Raw genomic sequence first — 14,288 nt, forward strand, 5'->3', positions numbered from 1 at the left:
TCCCAGAGTGTCGCAAGGACCGCTACAACTTTTCCATTTAATCATTAATACTAAAACATTAAATAGCTTATATAAAACACATGGCATAACAGTTTTATCAAGACAGGGATGCTCATGTGATTTCCTATTAAGAACGTTATGTTGAGCCTATTTATTACAGAAGAGAATAGATGTATTATACGCATTTAGCTTTTTAGAAGGAAATATTGGTATTTAATCTGAAGTGTATCAGAATTATCTGACAAGATCTCTTTCTAATGTAAACCAGACTGACTTGGGCCAAGAGATCTGGTTCAGCACAGGAAGCAATTTTCAGTTTCTCTAATCAGTGCAAAAAAATTCCCAGGAATTTTATACCTGGGAAAACCACTGGAACACTTGTTTTTGAAGAAAACACAGATCACTTTTTTCACACGTTACTGGTTTTGAACATAGTTTCTTAATGAAAGTCATGTCTACATGATGACAGAAGCTGAACATTCCTCCCTGTCCACTCATTTATCTATAAATTCAACCCCCCTCACCCCCCACCCCCACCCCCCCAAAAAAAGGGGCTGACATATCTTAAACTTGCACTGTACCATGTGCAGAACTCTCCTGATACATCAGGGCTCTTTTGCACATCTGGTATTTCTGGTAAGGTCAGTTTCTTCATGTAATAATTTCAGCTACGATTTTTAAAGTTATTGTCTTTCTCTGCTTCAGCAAAGCGTTTGGAAACAAATGCCCAAACACATTTTAGAGATTGCAAACCAAATGCAAATAAAAGAGCCCAAAGCTTTTCTGTTTTATTTTTAGGGGTTCTTCTTCCCAATGCCTCAGTATGTCTATTGTTCTCCAAATGTCATGTAGCAAAATTGCTAGTTTATTTGGGATAAACCAAACAGTTGGTGCTTACCTGTAGGAGTACTACTGCGAAATGAAGAGGAGGGAGTGATTGGAGGGGTGACTGGAGGAGTAAGGCTTCCACTGCTGTGGCGAGGTGGAGTAGATACATTCCCACGGGACACTGTGCTTGACAAAGTCAAAGAGAGTTTTGGCTGAATCTTTTTCTTCAAAGACTCCTGCTCACGTCGAGCTGCATCAGTCATAAATCTAGAACAAGGACAATCATGAGGATGAGAGGCTTGAAACGCTGTCCACAAGCAAGCTTTAGGTAAAGATAAAGTAAGTATTTTTCACGCTCGGTGACCAAATGGAGTTTCAAACTCAGCCACGACAAGTTTCTCTGCAACACACAGATTTCAAGAATACAAACTTCTCTGATAGAGAAGCTTTATTCCAGTATTCAAGATCTGGGCCATTCAGTTCTGATTTCAATAGAACTTACATTAGACATTTACATCATGTGCAAACACACAATTTTTTTTTTAAACTCCAACTAGAGATCAGCATTGAACACAGTATTATAATAGTTATACTCGCACCTTTACAATAACTACACTCAATCCTTCTGTGAAAAAGTAGCTGAGTAGCTGGAATGGAGAAAAATGTTAGGGGCAAATGTATTGAATCTGAAGGTCAAAGGGATAGTATGAATTACACTGTGTATATACAGCATTTCCAACTTAGGATAATCACATCCTTTTTCTAAAGGTTTTAGACAATGTTGCCTGACATAAAAGATATCCAATTAAATTGCAATTACTCACTGGAGTTCCTAACTCTTGAAAACCAAATGAGGTCTCTCTGTAGAGCTTTGGTACATATTGCTGAAGGCCTAATACAACTGCAGGTTCATCTCTGCAGGATGCTGAGAGGAAATTCCACCAGCACAGCGCAAGGAGTGCACCAGTAGTGCAGTAATTCAAGCACTGCAACTTTTTGCATGGGATCTCCCACCTGGAATAATTTATTCTGATTCCTTCCAAAAAAAGAACAATTGACTTGAAAAAGACCACCTTCATTCCAAGTGCCTATGCAGAGTTACACCAGAACACCTGATACTGCACTATGCTGACATGCAAAGCATCACTGCTGGCACCTGTATCAATCCTCACTTGAAAGGACTGGGGTTCCCCCCGCAACGGGATCTCTGCAACTCAGACTTCATGCGCTTAGCATTCAAGCGATATTTTAATCCTTTGCCTTTCCCCTCCACTGCATAAGGAGCCATCTTGAAGGATTCCTGAGAAGACAGGCTAAAATAAATCACCTTGTCCATACAGTCCTCTGTCCTTCATTTTAAAGTACAAACTACGCCTGTCAGTAAATAAAACAATACGCACTAGCATGTGATACAGAATAAAAAGTGAAGTTACACCCAGACATTCGTCTGACCAGGTTAGACAAAGTAAACCAGGTTTTAGCCAAGACACAAGCTCTACATGATGAGCTCTTGCAACCTTGGCAAGCCATGAAGAGCACATTCAGAGAAGTGAGAACACAGTGCAGCCAGTACCCTGCACTTGCCTTGGAGCCAGCTGTCGCCCAGAAACTCACATTTGCAATCCAGTAAGGAAACAGAATGACAAAAATTACCAGCAATTATTTGTATTGGACTAAGTGAGGGTGACCTGGCTTTCTTTCAATAGTCACACTCTCCTCAGAGGAGCCTAGGAAAGAGAAAGAGACAGACTCAGGGATAGAAGCAGCCACAGAGAACAAGCCTGTGGAGGAAATAATGAAGATACTGAGTTGTTGTACTGGGTGTAGGTGGCAGGTTTTTGTAGTGGTGGGGGCTGCAGGGCAAGAAGAGGTCAGGGGCTGCCTCACGCCAGTCACAGCTGGTTTCAGCCAGGTCCACAGTGGACCTACCACATGACACAGCCGAGCCCATCAGTGAAGCTGGTGGCATCTCAGTGGAAACATATTTAAGGAGGGGTAGAAAACGCTGGAGGGAGAGAGGAAGAGGGAACAGAGGAGGAAACAACAGAGGGAATCAGAAAAATAACACAGTCAGAGGCGTAGAAGGTGCTGCATGGTGGAGAGCTGGTACACCCCTGGAGGCAGTGCAGCCCACGGGTGACCAACATCAGAGCACAGGAAAAGAGTGACAAACAAGGGGCAGCAGAGAGAAAGCACTACAACCCAACCCCAACCCCGGCACCACTTGCTGCCTCACTGAAAGAACAGCAGTAGCAGGCAGGGAGAGATGTCTGGAGTGAAATGAGCCTGGGAAAGAGGGAGGAAAGATGGCTTTTTCCCCTCCAAGTGTTTAGGGTTTTTGTTTTGTTTCTCAGTAACCAATACCTGACTCAGTAATTAAGTATTTACGCCAGTTGGCAATAAATTAAGTTAAATTCCCCGGGTGAAGTCTGTTTTGCCTGTGACAGTACTTGGTAAGTGATTCCTTTTATTTCAGCCCATGAGTTTTCTCGCTTCTGCTCCTCCTGTTTTCTCCTGCATCCTGCTGGGGTTGGAGGTGGGCGGGTGAGTGAGCAAGCAGCTATGTGGGCACTTGGCAGATAGGCAGGGCCAACCCATCAGTCTACCAAATTTCTTGTCATGTGACAACGATATTTGCTATGTGACCAAACTGCCTGTCGTGTGGTTTGATGTTCCTTATCAAATGAGAAGACACGGAAGCAAGCCCTGGCGAACGTCCAGAATCCACTAGAAGACTGGGAGATCCACCTTCAGCTTCTGAGGAAGAGCAGCAGACCCTGAGGAGAGGGAGGCAGAGGGAATACCGCCACATCAGTCATCTGGTTCACAGTTTATATCCTGCCATCGTAAGAAGGATCTGGCCACAGGCTGGCTGCACAAACTGATTCTGCAGATCGTAGTACCACAACAAATTGCACTGAACATGATCATCTGGTCACACTGGGTCTCAGAGCAATACATAATATGTGCCACAGCATCTGCAACATGGTGCTAGAGGACAGCCCAGTTTCTCCTCTGGGCCTCAACCAGCAGTTTAAATTAATATGAATCACTATATTCGTTTAGGCTCCACAGAAACCCAACATTTTGTGACTGCTTGCAAAACATGGGCTGTTTGGGTGGAAGCTGGGTAGATTCTACTGGCCGTGAGTCCGGACCTGACTGCACTTATGGAAAGACCTCTGAGAAAAAACACTCTTGTTTAACAGTAAGGGGTGCATAGGGAAGGGAGAAAGAAAAAAATGGGGGTTTAGGCATCTGTGCCAAATATGAAAGAAAAATTTGGCCTAGGTATCAAAAAACCAGCTCTTTTTCAAAAGAGATTTGTGTACTTTAACGCAGCCTCAAAATACTGTGGCATAACATTTTAAGTACCATTAGAGCAATAAAGATGTATCCTGTCCATCCATACCATGAAGGCATTAATAAGTGGATCTTTGCTACAATATGTAACACCAACACACAATCCGCAGACATTAATAAACAGGTATATGACATGAGAGCTTATCTTCTTTGAACAGAGACAATACATCATGTCAAACCCAGATATGGCATTTTTATGAAGTTAATATTTTAAAAGCAGATATCCATAGTAACAGTTCAGTTTTAAATTCCTCTTCTCTAAACAAGGGTGCAGATATTATTGATAACACAGTCCTCAAATAGAAGTCTAAATTTCATTCAAGAAAAAAAGAAGTAAAAGGATCTTAATAAAATCAGCATTCGAGTACATGTTTGCTTTCCTTTAACTAGGAAACATCTAGTTCACTATATTTGGAATTTGTACTATGATGTATGCTTGCTTCTGGATAGAAAGCCTTATTCCTTAAGATGATGTTACGGCAGCATTATAAAACCTTGAAAACTTGGAAGATAACCTCAAGTGTGAGATATTAAAAGCAGCAGCATGAACGCTGCTATTTAATAAACTCGGCCACCAATAACAATGTTAAAATAATATTGAGGTTTAACCAGTCTGGTTGAAGTCCATAAAAATCAGGAAAATTTGAAGTTATAGCTGAAACCTCTCCCTGTCCTGTTAACTCGCTCGCATTTAGGCTAAGCATGTTTGATATATTCCAAAACGTCATTTGTTGTCTACACTGTGAACCTGAGAGAAAAGGAAGGCAGAGTCTGTTGAGTAGTTCAGTTCCTGATATCTCAAGCATGGAATTAACCTTTTCAGATCCAAATCGTCCCATACATGTTTGCTGAAGCACTGGCAGTGCTATGGTTTTGAAAAAGAACCTTGTCTAAATGGATTAAAATAAAACATTTTTCAGCATTTTAATTGAAATGCAGTATTATACTTGTGCCTAACTACGGTGGTGTTCTTCAAAGCTTACAATAATAGCGTTTTAATGATGGGTATAGAATGGCATTTCCAACTGAGGCTTTAATTTTCATGTTGAAAGTACATTATGGTTGCAACATCAAGTGCTCAGAAATGAAACATGCTGGAATTAGGGTTGAATACTGGTCTCTAAATTACATGATTGCATATAATTTTCCGTGCCTCATTTAAATGCACAAGATGTGTGGGAAACAGAAAATGAACTGTAACTAACAAAGGCTGCTCTAAGATCGCTTGGGTTAAATCCTATCTCCTTGCTTAATAGTCTCTCTCATCACCTTCAGATCCATCTCCTTGCTGAACAAATCTACCTCTGCTATTTTCAACTCTTAACTCCATAACCCTGCTCTCCAGTTCCACCACTACGCAGATTTTAGTCATCTTCCCTGTTGCACAGGATTGTGTTTACACCTCATAAGCCCCTCTCTTCAAATCCAATATACCACATAGGCACAGCGAAACAAGGAGAATCATTCAGTTCCCAGCCGTTCATTGACCCTGTTTTAACAAGCATGGGGTTTGTGTGCACTTTCCTGCAGATGGTTCATAACGTTAGGGAGGAGCCCACTCCTTAGGAAGAAATCTCTCCCACCCCCATTTTTTCTTTCCTCACCCTTTCACCTCCCTAATAATTCAACTCCCTGCTCCAAAACACGTAGGTGCAATGATTTCTGAATCAAGTGCTTGCAGCAACTTTATTAAACATGAGCAAAATGTAGTATTTCCCCCTCCTCTCATTCCCTGGAATGGTTCAAGTATTTTTATTGAAACTTTCCCAAGAAATTCAGCCTGAAGGAGACACCCAGCATGGAAAATTTCAGCCCAAACAGCTGAATGTTGGCAACATAATAAGCAACTGAAACAGTCTTATAATGGAAAGTGTTGCACAACCTTCCATATAGGTGGCAATATAATACAGCCAGCGTTAGCTGTTGTTACCAACATAAAAAGTCACAAAAAAGCAGAGGCGATGTTCAAATGAAAAAAAGCCTTTCCAGATCAAATCTTTGCAATGTTTTATAAGTCCCGTTGCCCCCCAAAAGCTTTGGAATCAAGAATGAACAGAAGCAGAACACACTCGACCCGAAATTTCCTTGAGCTATTAGTATGTAGTGACTGTTTCAGGATCATGCCCCAGTATAACTCACAGCATGATGTCAGAGTTAGTTTATCATAAAACTTACTACACACAATTCTAAGACAGTTTAAGAGTTCTGGACTCATACACCCAGACTGAGGGTAAGGGTAGTTACAAAAGTGAGTTGCAAATAAACTGAAAAATTTTACTTGAGATCTCACTTGAACAGGAAAAAACCAAAAAGTTGCCCTTTAGAATATATCTTCTTAATAATGATCATAAGGGTATGAGGGACCCTTTCGTCCTCTTCCTCGCTGTTGCAGCTTACTGATGCAGGAAGTTAGCCCTGCTTGGACCAGATCTGTTTCTATGTCAACAGACAGTGGAAAGGTGCATCAGAGCTACCTTGTGGGATCTGAATATTAATTTGCTACATTTGGTTTCTTCATGATTTAGACTATAAAACATACGCAAACAGAGGAGATGATGCAATCACAAGTCTATCGTTCTCCAGTTACTGCATATGCACTCAAGAAAGGGAAGGGGGATTATTCTGAGCTTGTAAAACAAGCAGATGACACTGCGGAGATGCTCAGGCCCAGGACTGCTCCACAACACTGTCCAGTTGCACACCAGCTTAAAAAAAAATGACAGTACTACCTGACAATAACACATATACCTTGTCCTGTGTGTCACCACTGACAAGCTGCATTAAACCGCAACAGGAAAAGTAGCAGAACCGAATTAGTTCTGACCTTTTCTCATTATCACACAGAAAATTATGGAAAAACATTCATAGCAACACACATCTCATATTCACCTTTGCCTAATTTGGCTAACCTGTACTAGGAAAAGCCCGTCACCTTTCCCAGTACATAAGAAACCACGCTGCTGAGCTTCCATCACTTGTATTTCAGCAGATTGCTCCTTAACCCAACACTCGGTCAACTTCAAGACTGATTGCAAACAGGAGAAAAAAATCCATGGTGCTTTATAGCAGATTTGTGCTATCTTTTGGTTGCATCATATTTAGATCAAAGGTAGTCAAACGTGCTTGACAGATGGGGCATGCACTAGCTTAACTACATACTGAAAGCCCCACATTAATTCTCCTGCTACTCTGCATACCTGTCAGTGCAAGGTGCTGGTTATATCTGCTTTTCCCCTCAATCTTTCCCAGTTTTGTCTCAAGATGTTTATGCAGTTCTTTCTCAGTGCTGTACGAACAGAAATAAGGAGGTGGGAATGGTAATTTTAGCTCCCAGTCTTCCTCATCACATTAGCAATGTTCAGGAAAAAAAAGACTAGGATGGAAAGCACCTCTAGTTATACAGTATTTTAAAACTTCAGGAGACCTCTACTTTGAAGAGGGATTAGGAGGATCCACTTCTCAAGGCAGGACCCCATTTCAGTAGGGTGGGACTCTGTGGACCCTGAAACGCACTACTGAACCCCTTAGTCACGAACTGTCCTCCACACCTTTTGCTGCCTTTACAAGCAAAGACAAAGCAACATGGTTTGGTTTAGCTACTGCTGGGAGGAGAAGACAACTGTTGAGTTGAACTATTATTAGGTTAAGGAGAAATCTGGAGAAATCTAAGTGGTAGGAGTTCAGCAGTAGGCTGTCTTGTCTGCTGGGAAGGATGAAAGGCTTTTCTCAGTTGAACTTCAAAAAACTGGGCCAAAGCAAAGACAGTCAATGTCCCCAGTAATGCCTTGCCACACTCCTTATGTGATAATGAGGGAATAAATATATGAGCAAGTTTCATACCATCCATTAACTCAAATTATTTGATGAACACCCTCAAGCACTCTCACACACCATTCTTTGTAGTGTGGGGAAAACAAGTATTCTGCAGCTCTGTACCAACCTCTCTTGCTTCACAGAAGCTATCAAGCATTTTTTTTCTTTAGAGATCTTCCATTACAGTTTTAGCAAAACCTTAAAAAGAAATATCAGTGTGAAAAAGCCCCATTAAGATGTGTGCATAATCATACCCGTTCCTCCTCACTATTCAGATTGCAGAGTATTCGCATAGTGTTAAAACATATGATTTAACAAAACTCCCTTTTGCTTGTCTTGGTTTTTTCTGATTTCACAAAAAACCATCAAAAATGGGGAAGAAACAGCACAAAATAATAATCCCCTCTCAATTACTCCCCTAAACCTGTATCACATTTGACAACAGGCCCTAACCAGATCAAACAAATCATTAAAAAGCATTTCTAAGTTTCTGGAAACAGCAGTTTCAGTGCAGCATATATTGTAGAAACACCACACATCTAAGTTGGACTTCAACATGCACATTCATTTGAGATCAGGTCTTACAAAGGAATTCAGTGTTCATTCCTAGTACTAGTTGTACTCAAACTCATCTATTGAAAGCTTTCTGTATGTCTTAAATAAAGAATATTTATGACAACCTGATGAGTATCTTAGGGCAGAATTAGATTTCTTTTTATTATTAGTCTTAGGAATAATTTATTGCTAGTACAATTCTTTCAGTTCCATTATTCAACCTGTTTTCAAGATGTAAAAATATTATCACTATATATTGAATGTATTATCTTCTGAATACGTGCATCTTCAACAGATGTAGTAGAGATTATTAGGATGCACATGTACCTTAAAAAAAAAAAAGAAGTTAAAAGCAGACTTTGCATTGCATTTCTGCCTCATCACTGAAAAGACTCAAACACAACATGTAGTCATACTCATATTGTTGTCAGTAGACTCAAGGCTACAACCTTAGGAAATCTGTTCAATATGAGCAAGAGATCAGTGGGTTTACTTTAATTGCCTGCTCTTCACACGTTCTTAAAAGATACAATAAGACACAATAAAATATCCACTGAGTAGATATTTTGTGCTTCTAGCATGGAAAACTGATTCAGAAGATTGAGTAATTTCGTATCTAAACATATGCAAGTGGAGCTAATGGATGGTGATATACCAAATAATCTACTATCACTCAAACAGAATAAAAGCAAACCATCCCAAACCATATACTTGCCTACAGCAAAACACGTTTTTTCACTCTTGATCGATACAAGCAGTGTTAAAAGTCCTGGAAAGGAATTTAGTATCTCTCTTGATTTTGGGAATATACAGACAAAAAAGTCACTGTGAATTACATTTCATATTTAGGTTAACATAAATCCCAAACACTGGACATAAGTCCTACCTTCCCATTTTGTATTTATTTAATATATTATATATTTATTATATATATTTAATGTATTTATTTTAGTATTTTCTGTTTTGGAAAGAGTTCTGTGGTTTTGGTTTGGTTTGGTTCCCCCCCCTTCTTTATTCTGTTAGTACCAGGCTTACACTTATTGTACTGTATCTACTTTTTGCAGAGCATCAAAGTAATCTTTAATTTAAAATTTAAAAAATAAAAATAAAAAATTAAATTAGTGTTGTATGTTCCCCCCACTATAAAAACAGCTGTTACTTAGAAATGAATGTTCTGTTCTGAATCTTCCAAAGAAGGATTTTTTTTTTTTTATTTTAGGTTTTTGTTTGTTTCTTAAACAACACGGTATTTTGGCCTTTTCTTTCTTGAATTTGTGTAGGTTATGCAGCAAATGCAAAATCCAGACTGCATTTTATTTTATTTTATTTTTTAAATTGACAGAAAAAAAGCACACTGGATAGATAACATTAGAACAGTAACGTAATCAGGACAGATGCAGTCTTATTTTAGATATTTCATTCATAATGAAAATTCATTACTTATCCCCTAGACTGATGATGGGGACTGAAGGAGAAGCCCACATCGCCTTTCTGCCATTGTTAAAATAAACAAGTGACATTTTTGTGTTTAAAAGGAACAAAATTAGAGCTCATGGAAATCAACTTGAGAGAAACAGTGAGTTCCAAAACATTAGAAACATATTGCTAGTTCTGTTCCTTTCCCCTCCCACTCCTTCCTCAGTTTTTTCCACCCTATTTTGAAGTAAATGAGCAAGATTCAGAAGGAGCTACAACTCATCCACAACTTCAAAATTCTGTAATTTCCATGGAGTGAGAGGCAATAGTTAAGCAAAAGAGATACTTCAAGGAGTTCATTAGTAGGAAGGCAACTGCTGTTTGGCATGATATTGTCACCTCTGTTACAAATAAATAAGAGTTTAAAAAGTTGTAAAAACCCTCTCAAGCACAACTGATCAAAGTGCTCGCTATGCTGTGCTTTGTCTCGACATCAACTTATTTCTTATCAAACTAATTCCAGAGTTTTGCCATTGGCAAAAAAGGAGCAATTGGATGGTGTAGAACACTTGCAGACTTTCTTGCAGTTGGGATAGATTTTCAAAATGCTGCAGCAAACCCCTGCCTTTACTGTAATGTAGCAGTCATTATTTCAGAAATCATCCTCCCTGCATTTACTAACAGGCTTATTAGGACGTTCATCAGCCTTGGATTTGCTTACAGCCATTAACGAACAAACCAGTCATCGCCTGCTGCTAAAAAACAGATACTTTATGGATTATTGCTTTATTAATTTTTGTATATAACTTCATGAATTCTTACATTTCAGTTCATATCCTTGTTAATATACAAGAATAATGTAATGTCACACAGCCGTAAAATGTTACAGGGACCAAAACGAGAATCTTAGCAGACATCAGTAACATGAAATACAAAGGAGTATTTGTACATTTAAAGTATTTTTTGAAACACATGATTTTAACAATGCACACTGATAGTTTTTAAATTTGCATCACATATACAAACGCCCCAAATTAATTTTCTTAGTATGAAGTTACTATAATGACTAAAGACAGTCTCACATGAAAGAGTACTGATGGCATCTTTTCAGTAATACTCTAACTTAACCTATCAATTATTGAATTTAAATATTTTAAATATTTTTATTTCACATTTTATGACTTATTAGACTACTCTATGCTTTCACATGAATGAAGTGCAAAATTCTTGAAGGCAGAGTAAAAATTTAACTTTTATTTCAGTGGGAGGAAAGTGCAGGGGAGTTAAATTGTATTTGCCTTTTTATTTGTAGAAACTGTAAACTTTAATAAATTTCCAATCTCCTTGGAGAAGATGGAATTAAGCTGCTCATAGAATAAAAATAAGGGGTCTTTATCTCCTAAGTTTGACTCAAATCTCAAAATAGTTCTTATGTGGGACTAAGTACTGTACCAGCCCTGCTCTGGCTCTCTGCACAGGCTCCAGTATTGTCAAATTGCCTAGTTGCAGTAGGATGTTTTACTTTCAGATGTGCTTAACCTAAAATGTAATATTTTTTTCCATTACTGGTCCACCCTCTTTCCTTCTTTAAGAGCTTATTATAACTATTTACGTAAAAACAATTTCTTGCAGTCAACCCTACATAGAAATAGATCTGTGTACGCATGACATGCACTTTTACTATTGGACTTGGTTTGGTTTTATTGATGCCTCAAGGACTTTTAGCTTTAAGAAGCAGGGAGCTGAAATGTCAGATATTTTATTCCTGTAATGTTCCATTTATGTCTGTGTATTCTGGTGTCATTTCACACCAAGTTCTTCTGAGCATTCAAGTCAACACCCAAAGACAGATTCATCAAGCAATAATTTAAAAATAGATGTTATCACAAAGCATTTCTTATTAGCTATAAGGATGTCTAATATCAATCTGCATAAATAAGCCAATCTTCAGTATTTTACACAGTAGTAGTCAAACACATTAACCAACACATTTTTCAGTCTTTCAGAAATGTATCACATACTGTCTGCAGTGGCTCCTCCAGCAGCATTGATACAGTAAGCAATCCGAAATACCCATTCAACAAAAATACAGTAAAAAGAAACTGTGGTAATAAGCTGCATAATAAACTAATTCTTAAAACCTATAGATGCTGATTTTCTTTCAAATACAAAGACACCAAAGTCACTTACAATGCATTCACTGTTTAATTTTATTTTTAAAGAAACACTAAATCTGTTTGGGAGAACACCGATGCAGCATATGATCCTCCTATTGAAACAGAGCATTCAGCTCAAAAGATGCTCTCCCAAGCTTAAAATGTAAGTGAAGATTTAGATGGAGAAGCATTTTTTAAAACTCATTTATAAATCTGTATTCAGAGGACTGGGTGGGGTAAAGCTTATAATGGAAAATTGCAGCAATCTTAACATTAGGAATGTGAAATGTCTGGTCTTAATAAACCAAATTTTCAGGCATCGTGAGTTGTTTGGAAGGACGATAGCAACTTACAAGCAACCCAGCCCCACTAAAATGGCAAACTGAACATTCCCAATCCTTCAGACTCTGCTGCAATGAGTCACACATCCATAAAATAGCTGACAGGAAAGATTCCTCCTAAAAGGCAAGAAAGTTCAGGTGAAGGTAGACAAGGGAAAGTGGAGGAGGAAGATAACCATCATACGTGTTTTTGCTCTTCCGTACAAAAGGAAGAACTAACTCTCGTTTCTGTAATTATGTGCTATTTTAAAAATGTACCTTTCTACGCTTCAAGCTGATTTGCCTGGAGGAACATATGACTGACGAAGTTAACAGTTCATTATGTAATCACTCTATTAGTAGCTTTTTTTGGGGGGAAGTACCTAAGAATCAAGAATAACTCCTGAGGTCCCATTATTCAGCTGTGAGGCATAAAAGCAGAACACTGATTTGCATTTTGAAATTTTGTCCCCATTAGTTTCGGGGTGTGCTATTGTGCCAGACCCAGGCACGTACGTGAGAGCAGTAAATCCCCCAGTTTCGCTCCATCTAACAGAAACCATTCCCTCGCATCCCTCGCCGGCAGCCACCCTCCCACCTCCAGCTCGGAGTGATCTGATGAAACCAGCGAAACCCTGCTAGGACGCGGAAGAAAAGGACTGACATCTGAATAACTAACAATGCGCTGCCTCTCAGGCAGACAGCAGGGAAGTTCCTTCAGCGCTGTTTGATCTGCTTCGCCGGCGTTATTGCAGAAAGCCGGTTTTTCATTAGGTAGGGAAAAAAACCCCAAAGTTGCGATGCAGTCTGCTAAGTGAGATTACAAATGCACCGTAACACAATGATTGAAGAGAAAATAGATGGTGTAATACAGAAAGGCCTAAGACTTGCAAGTGGAAAAAAGTATAAATGACTATTTTAATTAATTTCCTAATGTAAAACACAGCTGTAGTAATGTTGGCAAATATCACCTGCCTGTTTTAAGTTTGTTAAATGAAATCATGCTCTTTAATTGGGTCTTAATGTACAAAAGTATGTTTTATTTACTTTTTATGACAATATCAGTATTTTAACTTTCAGTTTGCTTGTGCAAAAGCTTTATAAATTACTTGAATCACTTAAATCTGAATACTATAATCTGCAGTTACAATGTACCAGTTTGAGTTTCAACAATTAAATGCCTTTTTTGTGGACTCCCGCTGCTATGTGAACTAGCTGTAGGCTATTAAAATAATGAGTCCGGACTGAGTCATCTGATCTCAGCCTTGGTGCAAAGCCTGAGGAAAAGGACTTAGCCCACAATTCCTAGTCTGTTTACCAGACTAAGACCAGACTGTTGGAAGCATTACCCCCGCGCTCCCTTCCCCCCTCCCGCCGCCGCCTGCACTTTGCCCGGGGAAACGCGGTGTCACAGAGCCCTCTGCAGGCGGGAGGGCGACGCACCGCCGCCACCCCGCCCCGTCCCGCCTCGCCGCTCCCCCTCACAGCCGCCGCCCCGCCGCCGGCCCCGCCGCTCGCCCTCACAGCCGCCGGCCCGCCTCGCCGCCGCCCCCCCACCTTACCGCCGCCGGCCCGCCTGGCCTCGCCGCTCGCCCTCACAGCCGCCGGCCCGCCGCCGCCCCGCCGGACCCAAAACAAGCCGCCCGCTTACTCGCCCATCGTCAAGAGTCGCCTCTTCCAGAGGGGTCCGGAAGGGCCTGTAGGGCCACGTAAGGCGGGAGAGCACTTGTCGCGGAAAGTCTGAGACGCCCCGAAGATCTCGCTTTTTCGAAGCGTGGTTTTATGAATCCTGGTGACGTGAGGAAAGGGGATGTGGTGGCCTGGGAGATCCCCGACA

The 14,288-nt window shown here is 40.0% G+C and overlaps 1 protein-coding gene across 1 annotated transcript in view; it reads right to left on the bottom strand.

Moving 5' to 3' along the window:
* Positions 1 to 14,288, bottom strand: part of JAZF1 (JAZF zinc finger 1) — a 200,120-nt gene that overhangs the window by 30,213 nt on the left and 155,619 nt on the right. Inside the window, exon 3 of the mRNA XM_075051455.1 lies at positions 899 to 1,095. Coding sequence (XP_074907556.1) covers positions 899 to 1,095 — 197 coding nt within the window. The remainder of the gene's footprint in view (positions 1 to 898; positions 1,096 to 14,288) is intronic.

This window comes from Buteo buteo, chromosome 2, assembly GCF_964188355.1.
Source record: "Buteo buteo chromosome 2, bButBut1.hap1.1, whole genome shotgun sequence".
NCBI lineage: Eukaryota > Metazoa > Chordata > Aves > Accipitriformes > Accipitridae > Buteo > Buteo buteo.